The sequence below is a fragment of the Aulonocara stuartgranti genome (genome assembly GCF_965226115.1).
Source record: "Aulonocara stuartgranti genome assembly, chromosome: 20".
Taxonomy (NCBI): Eukaryota; Metazoa; Chordata; class Actinopteri; order Cichliformes; family Cichlidae; genus Aulonocara; species Aulonocara stuartgranti.
Window position 1 is genome coordinate 11,093,779 of NC_138956.1, and position 16,687 is coordinate 11,110,465.

General features: G+C 40.4%; 1 protein-coding gene across 3 annotated transcripts in view; it reads right to left on the bottom strand.

Annotated features, from left to right (window-relative positions):
• The window catches only part of prex1 (phosphatidylinositol-3,4,5-trisphosphate-dependent Rac exchange factor 1), a 79,057-nt gene that overhangs the window by 23,843 nt on the left and 38,527 nt on the right, over positions 1-16,687 (bottom strand). For all 3 annotated transcript variants that reach the window (XM_082519664.1, XM_082519663.1, XM_082519665.1), the window contains exons 11-19: positions 13,240-13,340; positions 11,476-11,579; positions 10,453-10,502; positions 8,531-8,606; positions 7,775-7,847; positions 4,745-4,890; positions 2,818-2,910; positions 881-1,029; positions 703-788 (exon numbers count right to left, since the gene is read on the bottom strand). In XM_082519664.1, coding sequence (XP_082375790.1) covers positions 703-788; positions 881-1,029; positions 2,818-2,910; positions 4,745-4,890; positions 7,775-7,847; positions 8,531-8,606; positions 10,453-10,502; positions 11,476-11,579; positions 13,240-13,340 — 878 coding nt within the window. The remainder of the gene's footprint in view (positions 1-702; positions 789-880; positions 1,030-2,817; positions 2,911-4,744; positions 4,891-7,774; positions 7,848-8,530; positions 8,607-10,452; positions 10,503-11,475; positions 11,580-13,239; positions 13,341-16,687) is intronic.

Sequence of the window (16,687 nt, forward strand, 5' to 3'; positions counted from 1 at the left end):
CTGTCTTTTCAGTTACCCATTACAGTTTTAGCTGTGATCACAGAACATTGTGTGTGTTTGAAAAGTAGTTTGCTCTATTAAGGGTTTGAACCCTGACCGTGGGCTGTCTGGCTGACAGGTGACCATAAAAACCTAATAGAGGCTCACTAAGAGCAGAATGTAACAGGTGGTTAGAGGCTAGGGTTACCTCATCTTTCCTTTGAATTCCCTCGGAATTATTTGTCTTTCTGACACCGTAAACACTTTTAATGCATTTACTGGCACTGGTGCAGAAATAACAAGGTCAACATCTTACAAATCTGTTCACGGATCTCCACTGTTGGCTCATAAGCAAAATATGGGTCACTTATAACTACATTCAAGAAATAATAATTTAACTACACTTCCCCGGGAGCTGTAAAGTGCTCAACTGATTATTTTTCCATTACACGTACAAAGCCATGGTCTTATTTTACCTTTAAATACAAAACTGCACACTATTTCTGCCATTTCACCATGTGACAGAAACCAGATATTAACGATACAGCAACGCTGTTATAAATTACATTTTGTAGCCTACTTATTAAACTCTGGTACCGTGCTTTCGTCCTACGTGTTATTCTCTGAGTGTTCATGAGAGAAGGAGTAATAATGAAATTCTTCTGCTATCTCTGAAAAAAATGCATATTTCTGCTGATTGTTGTGGCTACAGAAGTCAGTTACCTTTCCTTACAGCGTGGACATGAGGAGGAACAGAGCCACTCAGTCTGAAGGAGAGACTGTCTGGGTTGTCAGGGATTTTTACGATCCTGGAAAAAAAGAAAAAGAAAATACCAATCAGACCAGTGCGGTCTATATGAGTGGACATTGTGTATTTCAGCACATATGCATGAGCCCTCACTCCTTGGCCTTGGTGCCAACCAGCAGCCGCAGGGAGCGTCGTATGCAGAAGGACTGGCTAATCATGGTTTCAACCTCCGAGAAAGGCCTGAGGAAAAGCAGGTCCTCGTTGATGGTGTAGATCTTCCTGCCCACCTGCAGGCCAGCCATCTGCACGGACAGACGGACAGACAGGAGACAGAATGTGGTTATTTATAGGTGGCAGCTTGCTTCAGCCTGAACCCCCTCCCAAAGGCAACATCCGCACAGTAAGAGTTTCAGGTCGGGGGACTGCAATTCAATTTAAAATTACGAGCAAGTACCGGTGTGAGACAGAGACTGTGTACAATTCCCCTGTCTAACGTGAATTACTCACAATCAAGTGCTGGTATATGATAATGTGCCTCCAAGGAGCAAAGAAGAAAACAAACAAACAAGCGATAAGACGAAAAGCATTGTTTGCTGCTCCAAATTCCCACAGCCTGTTCTGTCTTGTCGTGTATTTTCCAGCATTTGACTGAAGTTGTATGCAGTGAGTGCGTATAAAGATTGGCCACTGGATATGATAAAAATGCATGATTGCTAGACCTGAGTGTCATGCCTGCTTTGTGTTAGATTTGCACGCACTTCCAGACTGAAGGGCGTCACTTTATAATTTTTTTCCTAATGTTGCCAGTTGCTCTGCCTGCGACCTCTGATGCTTTGTCGGATCTTGCCAGATTCCTTTAGCTAATATACAATCTCTTCAGTCAAGGCGCGTTGCAGCTGCACAAACCAGTATACCTGCTCCCAAAGAAACAAACATTTTCAAGCTTTTCAGTCGGATTTCAGCTTCTGATATCTCTTTACAAATGACAGACACACAGCAAATCAGCCTGCAGCATGCATTTAAATGCAGTCATCTTCAGTCACGTTGTGAGAAGAATACAGCCTCTGTGCACTCACTGTGTGAGTCCAGTGTCCTGGGCAAAGATCCGGTGGGATGGCCTTGGTTAAGCCAGGCCTCGACTCTGTTTGAAGGCCCAGCGTGGATGTAGGAACGACTGGGAGGAGCCAGAGCTATTTGAATGCAGAGGGGTGCATGTATATGTGTGTGTGATTACACAGCATGGGTGCCAGTCTGCACGTGACTTTCTATAATAGTATCATATAGTGAAAGAGCTCAGTGTGTGAGTGTGTGCCTCTCAGCCCTTTTCAGAGCCCCATGGGAATCAGCTGAGCTTCATTCACTGCGCTGGCACACGGGCTGTGTCACAACTAGCAATCCTCGCCCCACTGTGGGGGGTGGAGGGCACGGGGGAATGAATAATAGAGTGAGAGGGGGTTCGAAATTAAGGAAAAAAGGAGTAATAAGGAACAGAGAAGCAAAGGTTTAGTGTGGTAGTTGGGCAGTGCATAAAAATGAAGATTATCGAGAGCTGCAGAGCAGCACAGGGGCACGGGAGAAATGAGGATACAAATGTGGAAATAGTGGGGAGCATGACAGTTATAGTCAGGCTGTGGAGGAAAAACAACCAGGGCACCATCATGTGTGTTCATGACAACATTGCAACGATTAACAGTATACAGGCTGGGCTGTGAGACGGACAGGCCAGAAGTAAAGTATGTCACCTGTCTAAGGCGAGTAAGAGGACATAAAAAGAGGATGAATGATCAATAAGACAGGAAAACATTGGCTCGTCCATCTTGTATTATAGCCATTGAGCTGTCACTGTAATTCCCCTCCCCATCATCAGTGAAGGCTGACACAATGGCACGGACGGGACAAATACCAATATGGAAGCTGCTCCCTCCTAAACATAAAAATATATCTGCAAATGGCTCTGCAGCCAATCAGAGCAGAGTTCTCAAAAAAGGGAGAGAGACAGAGTGACAGCAGCCGTCCAGAGAGTAGACAGCCATTACCTAGTGGAACTGACACCCCGAGGCTGGAAGAAGTGTGTGTGTGTGTGTGTTTACCTCAGCGTGTGAGCCCCTGGTGACAGATTTCACAACAATGGCCTTGTTCTTCTCCTCAATCTCAAAGCCGTAGCCTTCCTCCTCAGGGTGAATCTAGCACAGAGAAAATCGACTAATTACTTCCACATTTTCACCGCTGACTGTCAGGCTTAAAATGTCTTGAACTGATTTAGTATCACAAGTAAGCAAACAGGAAAATAATTTTAGATGCACACATATTCATCATCTTTCTGTCTCCCTTGGTTCTGCTGCTGTAATTCTGTGCAACTGTAGGCTCTGGCTATAAAACGGCAACTTGTCTTCATGGCAGTGACCTGGTTTGTCTGAGAAATCACTGAAGCTTTAAAGAAAAAAAAAAGGTGATTTACGGCACTTTTTCTGGGTGGTCTCACATGCAAACTATTCACACATAATCACAGTTTCATTAGCCATTTGTGACTTTCATTCCGTCTCAGGTGCCTTTGCCTGATGTTGCTCTCTGTTCTCCATATTGTATTCCCACTTGGGGTTGAGGCTTAAAGTTAAACGCTGTCGTCGCCAAACACATTAGCGGCGTCCATTAGTTAAGCTGCTGGGGCCATCTTCCTGCTGCACAGTCCTGATAAGATGGGGATCTCTGCTGTTATATCAGAGGAGATGACCGTGGAAAATAAAGAGTTCCTGCACTTCACTTCAATAATAGGCATTGGGGGGGATTAGTTCCGCTAATCAAGGAAAAGGGCCTTTTCCACTTCTTGTGGAAAGCCAGATGGCGTGCCTACTTCTCACTATGATATGAAAAGGGATGCTGATGATGCTTCTAGGTTTCCCTGAAGATAATGGACTCAAATAAACAGTTGACTTTCTGTGTGAGTTTGTGGAAACCCCCGAACACTTGACCCAGTGTTGTGCAGACTGACTTTTACTGTATGTGTAAAAAAATATTATATGCTTTTATTGTAGGATAATGATATTAACAGGAGTCACGCCACAGATGTGATTGGAAGTGAAAACCTAAGTGACCCAATATCTGGGCAGTTAGTGCACATACCATATTCCCCTAAGCAGCCCCTCCTCTTTCTACAAAGAATATTTAATAGTGTCAAACTGGACGCTCAGTTCTGGAGTGATTATGGACATGTTTGCTGCAAATTACACCTTATAAGAGTTAAAACTAAGTTACTGTTTATTTGAATCTTACCTTTTTCTGCTGCTAAAAAAAGAAATGGCTACACAATGTTGACTGACGCATCTTAAAAGGTCTTTAAAGCAGATCAAGCACTAAAGAAGGAAAAGGTCTTGTCCTGCTTTTAACTGCACTACAGTCATCAATCATCAGCTCACATTTTCAAATGTATTTCAAGAATATTCATCGGCTGCCGTTCTCACAGTTATCTTTTGTGTCAGCAGCAGCGCAACAGAGATTCATCCCGGCCGATACAGCTGATTACATTACAATTATATAACACTCAGATGCATAGTGATCAGAGCGATTTCAAATGTGCTTGCTGTCATCAAAGCTACTCGGGCTGTGTATAGTGGTGTTAATAAAAGTTAGATGTGGAGATCAGAAGAAGGCACACAGGTATATATGTATGCAGGGTTCTACAGTCAAAATGCATGTTTATGCCCGACAGCGTAACAGGATAACTTGAAAAACCTTGTTTTTGTTATTTTTGCATCAGTCTACAGTACAGTGGCTCATTGTTTCCCATCATGCTTTTGTTTTGTCTTTGGGGTGGTTAATGCTGTGCAAGGTAATCAAAACATCTTTGTGCCATGTTTATAGCATCGGAATGATGTTCGCAAACCTTTTAATTATTAGCACATTTTTCTCGTGGGAAAATGATGATGCTAGAATTGGTTTTTTTCCCAGATTCTGGCAATATCTGCGTATCCATGTATAGATGTGGGAGAATGTGAAAGTGTGTATATGAGTGTTGCTCACCACAAGGGATTTGACTAAGATGTTTTCAATGAGTTTGAAGTCATTTCGCTGGAGCTGCTTGCTCTTGGTGCCGGTCCCCTCGGTTTCCTCGTCCGCGTAGAAACGGAAGAACTGGGACTCGTCTTTAAACTCGCTCTTCTCCAAAACTGAAGTAAATGTTTTTTTAAAAACACAAGAATGTGGTAAATGTGTGCAGAATGCAGCCACAGGAGATAACAAAGAGAAATAGCAGAATGTCACAGTATCGGTCTTGCAAGATCAGTGAAAAGTAAAAGAGCAGAAAGATTAAAAAAAGGCTTTTTTTAAATAAAGCTTTGACCCAACTTCCAAAAAAAAAAAATCTAGAAAGATACATGTGTTTATAGAAGCTTTCATCTTTGGGAGTCTTCTACACAAACAAGCTAACAGTTAATTAGCTCATTAGCTGATGATTTTAGTGAGAGCATCTGGAGCAAGACCACATCTGGACTGCAGCCAACACAAGTCTTCCAAACCAAGGTTGGGAAGACTCTCAGGAGGACACAAGAAATTGTGTGTGTGTGTGTGTGTGTGTGTGTGTGTGTGTGTGTGTGTGTGTCTGTGAGTGTGTCTGTGTGTGTGTGTGTGTGTCTGTGTGTGTGTGTGTCTGTAAATCCCACCGATGTACTGAGGTTCACTTCAACACATGGGGCACTGCAAACAGGTGAGAACCATATTATGGTCGCTTTGTCCAATCACAGTAATTGTGAAGAAAATACCCAAAACTTTTCTTTTTCAGTGTTTTGAAAGATCTCCCTTTATTTTTATTTTGTTACAGGCCTGAGGCAACAGAATTAAAGGGAGAGGCTAACTTATTCTGTCTCAATAATTATGCAGTACTAACAGCAGTTAAGTCATTAAGCTGAAGCCCAAGTGCACATCAGTAAGCACGGCTACAATTACAGGACACACACTATTGTACCGTACAGTATGTCTTTTAACTGCATTGCCTTGCCGCAGCTTTTTGAAGTTTGCACTAAAAAGTCACGATGCGTTCTGTCACGTCTGTTTCCAGAGAAACAGACCAAAGAAAAAGTCCATCTGGTTTGCGTCTTAGGAGGATTTGGAATTTGTGACATGAGGCACAAACATTTCCCTGACACAAAAAATGCATCCGAGGATGTTACCTAATCTGCCGTGTCTGTGCAGATGCATGACTCTCTGAGGCCACTGTAAAATGAGGCTTGTACGGGCAACACCGAGGGCCAAAGGTACCCAGCTGCTCAGAGATTTGATGAGCAACAAAAGTGTTCACAAACTCATTACACACACACACAGAGGTCACACCTACTCACACTGGCCTTGCACCAACTAAAACGAAGCACAAATGTGAGTTATTTCCTCTGACTCACATAGGCTGTGGCCATATAAGACTTTTACTCCTATTCAGCTGGTGGGGGAGTGCCGCTACGGAAACTGTCACACATAATGCATGCACAGTTACTCACACACTGCTAAATCATCATTTAAACACCCTGAACTGACAACATTATCTAACAATCAACATCAATTTTTTAAGGATCTTTGGAACAGAGTTTTTAAAAACTGATTTTTGTGAATCTACAATGCACTGATGCAGGAATTTGAGAAAACATGCCATGATACATGATAAAGCACTTTCAGCACAGTATTCTTTTGCTTTATCTGGGTACAGCCGCACCTTTAAATGCAAAGTGTTGATATAAAGTGCAAAATGGATTTCCACAAGACAATTTGCTCTAGAGGCGATAAAGATAAATGATCAAACAATAATTTTTATGGCTTCAGTATTGATTTATGGATCTGTACTTGCTGCAGATTGAGTTGTGGTGGGAGGGAAACGTGTGGTCATGTAAATTATTATCGGCCTCTGTAAGTTACAATACTTGCAGGTGTCCATGACGGTGAGCTTAATTATATTAACTTTGCTACCCATTATCATCCCACGGATGAAGTGTTTTACAACCTTGTAACCGTCAAACAGAGACACGAATGAAGAAGGTGAGGATAGTTTAAAAAATGGAGAGAGACAAAAAGAAGAGGAGTTCAAAAGGAACCGGGATCAAGAGCAGCAGATGTGCTGACTAAGAACTAAAGAGAGTGACTTGTGAAGCGCGGTGGGCAGACAGGCTGAGAAGAGAGAGTTCCTCACCCCGAAGAAGGGCAGAGTAAAAGGAGAACAGGTGACAACTTCAAACAGATGGTAGTGAAAGCTGGTGCAAGCTAAGCAAGCAAAAAAACAAAAGTCACTCTATAGTCACTTTTTACAGATGGCAGATGCAGGACTGAAAAAAATAATCCTGTATATATTTATGCACATTATAATGTAGATATACTGCACATGAGACTCCAGAGATGTTGTTAAATTGTCTTAAAGAGACTTTGATAAGGATTCAAAACTTTAACATTTAAATTAATCTGCAGGTCTCCCCGATTAGAGTGCGTCCAAGTATTATAATCTTGCATACTTCTCTATATCCTTCAGGAAACCAGGAAGTGCTGTTAACTTGTCACTTCTTCAGCCTTTCCACACTACTTCTTTTAAGTGCTTCCCACTTTACCCAAAATACATGTGTCCGCTGACGACAGATTCAATTTTATGCATTAAACAGCGTTCACGGTTCAGTGGAGTGACCCAGACAGCCATGTAGCAAAGCCAAACAACTCTGGTTAGGCTACACTCCTAAAACTGTTTATGTTCAACATGCTGGGCTGGGACCAAAGCAGCTCCAACTACAATGTGGTGAGTGAGGTTTTAAAAATTTAGACTGGGTATACAAGTTTAGGATGCCCCCTTTTTTAAGCCTATGATGGCATGCAAGAGAGAGTGGCCAATACAACATTTTTGTGGGGTTGAGAGAAGGGGAAAGATGATGTAATCGAAAAGCACAGAAAGACCGGGGAGAGAATAAGAACTGAAGAGAAAGTGCCACAAACACAACACTATTCAAATTTAAGCCAAAGCTGTGGGGAATCGAAACAATATGAATGATTAGAATCTGTCAAAAGTGCTTGAGAGTGAGTTTAACTGACCATGGTGCATGAAGCCGCTGTTACAGAGCCCCACTCCCAGCGTCACGGCATCCTCTCGGTTCGAGCAGTCTCCCTGGGAAACCAAGTCAATGACGCACACAGGGTCATTCACAATGCCTGTTTACACCTGCTCATATGCAGCATGCTGCTTCAATTTGTGACATTAAAAACTGTACAATTTAATCAGCACAGGTTAATATCTATGTGTCTAAGAACAAGTGAGAGGGAGAGATTAGGACACTACTGGGTTACTTGTCCCTCAGTTTCAGTAAAGACAGTAGAAAATGTTAAAACTGCATTCAAACCGTACCTATAATAAAAGGCAACTTTTTCAAAATTATAATGATAACTCTAAATTTCTGAATTCTAATGTTTCATTAAAAAGTGCTTTTAGCTAGAAAACACATGCTACATCATCCTGAAGGTCTGGACTGAGACAAGGGTGCACATTTACATTTTGGAGGAAACTCAGGATGGTAGCATTGACAGTACATGTTTATGTGACAGTCACAAAAGTCTAAAAAGTGAAAATCCACCTTTTACCCAAATGCAACCCTAAAATTAATACATTTTTGAGCCACTAGTTTCATTTCACTGTTCAATTTCAATGCATTGTGGTTGTTTTACACAACAACCACAATGCACTGCAGCAATTCATTCATTTACAGTAATGAGAGACATCATTACTGAATGCACCCTTGGTGGCTTCTGTGGATTCACGTGAGTGTGCATCGGTGTAATATTTTCTTATTTTACCTGTGAGAGTAGCCAGTCCACCAGTTTGCTAGCAGGCACTACTGATTTAAAGGTTTTCAGATGGTGGTCTCTGTCCCTATAAGGAGCAACAAAAGATTGAATTAGATCAGCTTTATTGTTCAGTGCAAACTTTAATAAAAAAACAAAAAGAAACAGAGTTACAAGTGTAGCAAAACCTCTTTGTGGTTAGCTGCTTTAACACCTAGCTGTGCATGCTATCTCATTGGTGTTTGGTGTTACTATTCAGATGCATCGCTTAGCTTATGCTGAACTCAGCTAGTGGTCAGTTATGCTGAAGTCATCTGCATGAGATTCGGTCATTAACTTGGGAATTCATCTTTTGTTCTTCCTTTTTTTGACGTCAAGCTGATCAGTCCCTGGTTTCACAGTACAGACCGTGAGATAAGCACCGTGCACTTGCTGTCCCTTTAACTTCTCACTCTGTAAGCTTACGATTTGAGAACAACCACAGCTCGCTCAGCCACAATGCACCAGCCTGCTCGACAAGTAAAACGTAAAACAGGAAATGCTACAGAGGATGTGTTTTTCGACGTGCAATTTCTCGGTTGTGCGAGTTGTATCACAGAAATAGACTGTGATACATATGCCACTAACAGCCATACTCAGTATACTATATTCAGAATAAACAAGCGCCGTATATATTAAATGATGATGTGGGCACAAATGACACTGCTGACAACGCAGTGAAACAACCGTGAAAGTGGATAACTTCCCAGTATCGTTTTATGATCAGCGACTTTCTGTTTTAACAACATAATATACCCATGACATCATCGATGTTAATTCTATTAGTTTAATGTGCATTTTATCATGTAGTTACTTTTTTCCAAGGCATTCTATCATTAGGAAATCATTGGAGGCTCTGTCACCAGACAAAGTTTAATAAAACAGTGGCACGGTTTTATGATTATTTATTATTCATAAATGCAACACATCCATCACTCAGACATTTTAATTAATGGTGTCTGCTTACAATTAAAAACAAATAAATAAATAAATAAATAAATAAATAAAAAGCAAGGCCATCTTACATAATAAGTGCCTGGCAGGCAGAAGGATTGCCTTTGTATGTTAATAGGATTTGTCCCCAGACCAAAGGCTCTTTGTTTGCACCAATGGCAACTCCGGCCACTTCAATCAGCGGGTGAGTGATGGAGGGAAAGATAGAGAGATGAGCAGGGAATAGTATGAAAGGAGGGACAGGAGCAGAGAGAGAATGTGTGTACAGTGTGTGTCCTTGAGGGCTTATCACACAGGAACATTGTGAGTTTCCCATGGTTCCTGTTTCTGTTTAAATTTAGATTTTTGTAAAGTGAGATAACTCTATGCCACCTTATGGGATTATTTTAGGATTAGTATGTAATTAGTAGGTAAACCATAATTTAAACGACCCTAGTTTAGCTACATATGTACATTAACATATAGTGAGGCTAACAAAGTGTGTGTTTATGTGTATGTATATACTACACACTGTAGTAATTAGTTTTCTAAGTAGGTGCACTCAGCGGTAAAGTGACTGTGTGAGCATTTGTGTATGAAATAGAGAGTTCAACGCTCAATACTGTAAAGATAAAGAGACAAATGCTCACAGTAAGTGGCTCTCCTTAATCCTCTAAGAGCATGCTTATATAAGCCTCCAGCCATGAAAAACTGAATCCTGAAAGCATAAACCTACAGCAGCTCACGGCTGGCTTGGACTCCAGTTTGGAAGGGAAAAGGGTTTGAGGGTTGTCATTCCTGGCAGGGATACCATTTGTTCAGTCATCACAGAAAGGGTGACTCGGGGCGAATGTGAACCCTTCATGAATATGCATGTTTGCACCTGGAGAGCAGGGATGTTAAGAGCGGAGAATAAAGAATGAAGAAGGAGAAAGAAAAGAGGGAGAAGGGCAGGTACTTACTTGATGATAGGTGTGTGGAGGCTGTGAAGCCGGCAGTAAAGCCTGACGCCCTGTAATGATAGAAAAATGGAGCTGCTGACTCATAGATCATACACGCCTTGGGTAAACAGGTATGAACATGGCTTCAGAACAACTGAAAAGAGCTACCCTAAGGCTATGAATTAAGGACAAAAAATTTTTTGGTTTTTTATATCAAACCCTGACAACAGTCAGGTCTGAGAACAAATGGAGACCAAAAAAAGGTTCATCGTTTTTGTCAAGTTGAGCTTCTGCCTCACTCGTCTATGAGAGATGTGAGATTGTATCTGGAGCGTATCTAAAACTGTAAAATGTCCAAATTATATTGTATAAAGTTTGTCAAAGGTGGACAGTTTTGGAGGAACAATATATTTTTTAATGGAACAACAGCCAACTGCACCATACGGCAGGATCCACATGTGATGAGAGGATCGAGCTGTAATGATAGTAGATGAAAGCGGCAGAAAGAAAATAAAAGCTGATTTTTTTCTCAATTTCTGGAAGAAGATAGTGGGTCTGAATTGTATTTTTTAAGCTTTAGCATGACAGTGCAAGAATCATTTAGAGTTTTTATCAATCCGTCCATCCGTCTTCTTTTGCTTATCCAGCTCAGGGTCACAAGAAGCATGGAACGCCCTGAAGAGACATACAACCATTCTTGCTCACATTCAGACCTACTGCCAATTCAGGACGACCAATTAACCTAACCCTTGCATGTTTTTGGACTGTGGGAGGAAGCTGAAATAGAGAAGGAGAACCCATGAAAACATGCAAAAGCATGTGAGGAAAGAAATGTTAGCTGACTTTTGCTGTGCTGTTGGGTATGAAAGTGAAGAAATCTGCAGAGGCAGACCCTTTAAACAAGTCAATGAATTCTTATTTTACCTCAAAGTTAATATAAAGCCATTGCAAACATTTACAGCTCATTCGTTACAACTGTCGTTATCCTGATGCTCTTTGTTCTGTCGCACCAATGAAAAGATCCAGAAGCAGAACTCTCGTTACCTTCGACATGATGTCCTCCATCTCACTGCGGGCCTTGTAGGTTCCATCGTCATAACGAAAACGGTACATCACCTGCTCATTCTTGAACTGGTGTTTGTCTGACACTAAAACAAGAGCAAAAGAAGGAACCGTCACCTCAGCTCTGCTCCAGGCTGAATATCAGATGATTTAGAGTTTGTAACATAGGTGTTTTTTGTGAAATGTGGAACATCAAAGCCAAAGAAAACTCTCTGCTTTACATATTCCCTTTGCGAATATCTACTCTTCAAAAATGGACTTAAGGTTATGGACATATATGCTACTGATTTTCAACTGTAACTGGATGACATATCTAATACAATGCCAGTGTTAATATTGCTGTATTCACACATAATAGGCTGAAGAGGTTTACCAGTTATGATGAGCTAGTGATGCACTGCGGCAACAAATTTACTGCAACACTGCTTTTTGACATTGGAATAGAGACCTTTAAGATTTTAATATTGATGTGCCACTTTTTGATGCATCTGTTGATAGTATTGCTATAATTACAGAAAAAAGGTAAGAGGCAAGAACTATATTTCCTGGGGGCATTGGGTGGAGTGATATAAATGACGTTAACAGCAGACAAATACCAGTCCCAAAAAAACGTCCCAGCTTGCACTAATAAAAAAAGTTCCAGAATGACTTATTTAGAATTAATCCAATACGGAAAATGGAAAAATGACTGACACACAGAAACAGACGATAGTCACAAAGCTAACCGTGAAATCTGCCAATGAGAGGCAGTTTGGTTCCACCACAACAAGCTGGCATTGAATCAAACAAGCTGCTGGTTTTCTCAGTCTAGACTTAAAATACCCTCATAAAACCAAAGGAATGCACCACCAAATCAGTCATTGTAAAGTGTTGTGGGATTCAAAGTACATAAAATGATGGCTGAATTATTGTGGAGGGAAAAAGAAGATCTCAAAATTGCTCAAATTCAGGTGTAAACTGGAGGATGGAAGTGCCTCAAACCAACCATGTACATCTAATTGGATAAGAACTGTAAAATACATGGATTTACTTTTACTCCTGTGGTCTCCCAATCTGTTACATTGCCTCTCTCTGATTTCTTTTCACTGGATAACTGTGACACCTACATTTTGCCTGCAGGGCTCAAACCTCTTCAATTTACCCACAAAGCCTCACAGCTGTTCCATAGAGCCCAGCATGTCATCATTGTGTCTCTCTATGGTTATATGGTAAATGTGAGGGAGGATTTCTTGGGATTTTTCACAGGTATTAAAGAATATGAACACTAGGTCTCAGCAGATTTCTCCTGAGAGTGTGGCATGTAGAAATACTTACAGTGGCCTGCACTTACATACAAGAGCCCTGTCAGCAACAGCAGCAGTTGTGTTCATACACACTCTCTATAATAGTGTCTGTCCAAGTGAGTGTGAGTATTTTGTTTCATTTCTAAATGTATAATTCATGTAAGTAAACCTATGAGTGTCCCTCGGGCAAGAGACAATACCAGACAATAATTTCAGATCGTTGTGGGACAACCATAAAACACAGAGGATTTGTGAGTTATATGAATGAGTCAACCAATTACAGAAAGAGAGTGAGAATCAGAGAAAAGGAGCCATTAGAAACAGGCCTGAAGACAGAGAAGGACCAAACAGGGGGAAAAATGACGAGGAGAGCTACAGAGCTCTAAAATGCAAACGTTATAGAGGATTAGAAGATGACAGAGGAGTAAAGAGTTGGAGAAATAACTACATTAATTTGTCTCACCATGATGGATGATGCCATTTTCAAGTAATGCTTGTCCCAGGTTGACTCCTTCTTCAGGTTTACTGATCTCTCCGCTCTCTATGAGCCATGACACGAATTCACTGAGGACACAAGACAAAAATGGAGAGATATCTATGACTGCTGTTCATAGCTAAAGTACTTAAACAACCATGTCAGTTAAGAAACTCTGAAAAGCATTGGCTGATTTGGTCATAATGGTGCCAAAACTTTTATATATTTAACTTAAAAGGCAGATTTCATTACAGTTCGGTCTGGAGTGAAAAGTGGCATTTTTGGTTTGATAAAATTTATTTTGAATGTGAATGTACGGAGCGCGAATGACTACACAGATCAATACTGAGTTAATGCAACAACCTGAAGTTTAGTTACTGACATCATTAGTCATGTTAAATCCTACAAAGAGGTTAGGTCGTGTCTGAGGAAGTGATTTTTCAAACTAATATTGTGTCTGTATGTAAGCAAGCACTGCCTTATATTGCAGATTGTGGCTCTAACAGCTAAATGTGGCTAATGTACATGCTAATCATTGCTAGTTAGCAGAGCTAATACAGCGTTCTACCTTTAAATAATTTTTTAAACCCTATTTAACTGCAAGAAAAGCAGTTTATAATGTTTGTTTTTCTGCACTCTATTCCACTGATATAAGTATTGTTGTTAGGCCATGTGTCTTATACCAGAGCCATCTTTTTTTCTAGTATGCTCACACCATACAGCTAGCGAAATATATCCTAGCTACAGAACAGCTTCACTGTCATATGGCACTCTTATGCAATCTAGTATGTTCATACTATGGTAAGGCTTTTTAAGGATAAAATGTATTGCAGTTTGTTTTAGGATTTTTTTGTTGGTTTTTGTTTGGGGGGGGGGGGGGTCCTTTAAACTAGAGCAAAGTTATAAATGGCACAAATTCCACAAAAATGAATAGTTTATCCTTTCCTCCAGATATCCCTCACAGCTGCTTGAATACAAGCATTAACCATTCAAATGTAAGCACTTCTAAGCTCTGCTCACTTGTCTTCACACCCAGTGTGCGCAGAACAAATGTTTGAAGGAGAAAATTACATTCTCCCCTTCTTTGCCTTTCATGCTGCTGAGTGAAATCGCTTGCCCAGATAATGACGAACCGTGAACTGGAGAGAGCTGGTGCATGTTTGTGTCCGTGCATGTTCATTAATTCTGGGATTGAGCACGCCAGCATGGTAATAATTCTGAAAGCTGTATGTGTGAAATCTGTCCTTATGTGTGGATTTGCTTCCAGGCAGTCATGCAATAGATTTATTAGCCTAGTGTATGAGAAGAATGTGTAAATGTCAAGCGCATAATGTGTGCATGTGTATGTATGAAGTCAACACATAACCATATGCTCACATTGTATGCATGATTATATAGAAATCTTTGAAGAGAAAAGAGCATGCCAAGTGAGTGCTCTAACATGTAGAGCTGTATATGTGCATGAGCAAGTCCCGAGTTTCCTTTTCTCCCTCAAACTGAGAATAAAACATGATTTTATGATTGTAATATTTGTGAGTGTGTGTTCATTGTCTCCATTTATGTTCTTTGGCTGTTAAGTGACAATGACAGGGGACTCAAGTGAATGGTATGGGTATGTGGGTGTTATGTAAGAGTCAGGTTAATTTTGGGACACAGAGCTGTTATGGGAATGAACACAAAGATATACAGAGTAATACAGTAAAATTTAAGAAACCAACAGATTTTACTTCTAAATGCACACTAACAACACCTCATCAAGATTTTAAAAAATGTAATTTTCCAAACTTTTGTGTTTTGTTTTGTTTGAGACTTTTTTCCTGAAAACATCATTCATAATCTATTCCATTTGCATGACACTGTGGGTCAGAACCTTTGACCTTTTACTTGAGTTTAAAATTTTGTGGCTTTTATGACGCCACATGCTTAATTAAATCTTGCCTAGAGTTAACATGCATTGTGAAAATGACACGCAGGTTAGTTTTACACCCAACAGAAGCAGAGGCAAAGAACCATAAAAGCCTGTAAATTCTACAAGACATAAATAGAAAGACATAAAAAAGACAGCTGGATTTTCTGTGTTTTTGTGCATTGCATTAGTACAGAGTGTATAATATAAAGTATACTGCACCAGAGCCTGAAAATATATTTTACCACATAAATGTCCATTACAGATGTAGTGTTTTACACCTTAAAAATGTATTGTTATGGAGCTACTATTAGCAAATCTTCTATCAATAAATATTGTTTCAAAATCATATAGTTATTGTTACAAATATACATTGGACAACCTTGTTAAGCCTGTTTGGCCGCATCTCTTTAAACTTAAATTTGGGTGTTTTCAGTTTCATCCACAGATGCGTTTAATCAAGCACCTACTGATGCGGTCTGTCTTCACCAACACTTGTTTTTTTTTTAAAGAGTCATTTTAAAAAGCTCACTGAATCTAATCGTGGTCTGATTTGAGTGCCTACAACTTCCAAACATGCAAAAAGAAGTCTTATTGAATAAAAGTCTCCTCTTGTTTACTTAATTTATGAACTCAGTAAATAGTTTCCTAATAAGTATATGATCTCAACTGCTAATTTCAGATCTGATCATTATGCCCATCCATTCATTACCTTGCACTTCATTTTCATCATTTCATCATCATTTTCAGAGTGACAGAGGAGCGGGGCCAATACCAGCTACGATAGGGGGAGAAGTAGGGTACACCTGGACAGTTCAGCAGTGTGTCGCAGGGCTAACAAAAAGAGACAGACGACCATTCACACCTATGGGCAATTAGAATTGCCAATTAACCTAACCCCACTAACTGCATGTCTTTGGACTGTGAAGAATCCACAGTACCCGGACAGAACCCATATAAACAGCTCTAGCCAGATGGTGGATTCAAACCCAGGACCTTCTTGCTGTGAGGCAATGTGTCCATGTGTCGCCCATTAGGACTGAAAATTACGGTTTCATCAGAGTCAATAAGGCAGTATATAAGACATGTCTTCCGCATAATTTAGTAAATTGTTTTGCTGGTTTCAAAACAGCACAATGGCTAAAACTTGACATATAGCCAGTGGTGCCATCCCAACCCCCCTTTAACCATGCCCTCGCACAAAGACTAGTGGAGCAGAAGCAGATTGGAATGGAGCTGAACACTTGAGGTGCTCTTCCTAGCCAGAGGTCTTATAATGGAAAGATGGGCACAACCAAAATTAAGCTAGTAAGGGAAAAAAAAAAAAAAGTGTTAACACCGGCAATTTTCCACAACAGTGACTTGATGGAATTAGGCTATCAACACAACAGAGTCCTATCAAACCGGAGTCAGCATCTCCATTTAATGCAATAAGCACTAAATCTATGACCGTTGCTAATTTCATCAGAAAAATAAATGCAAAGATGATCTGATATCGTCGTGTTGGTGTGGTTCCCAGATCATCATGAA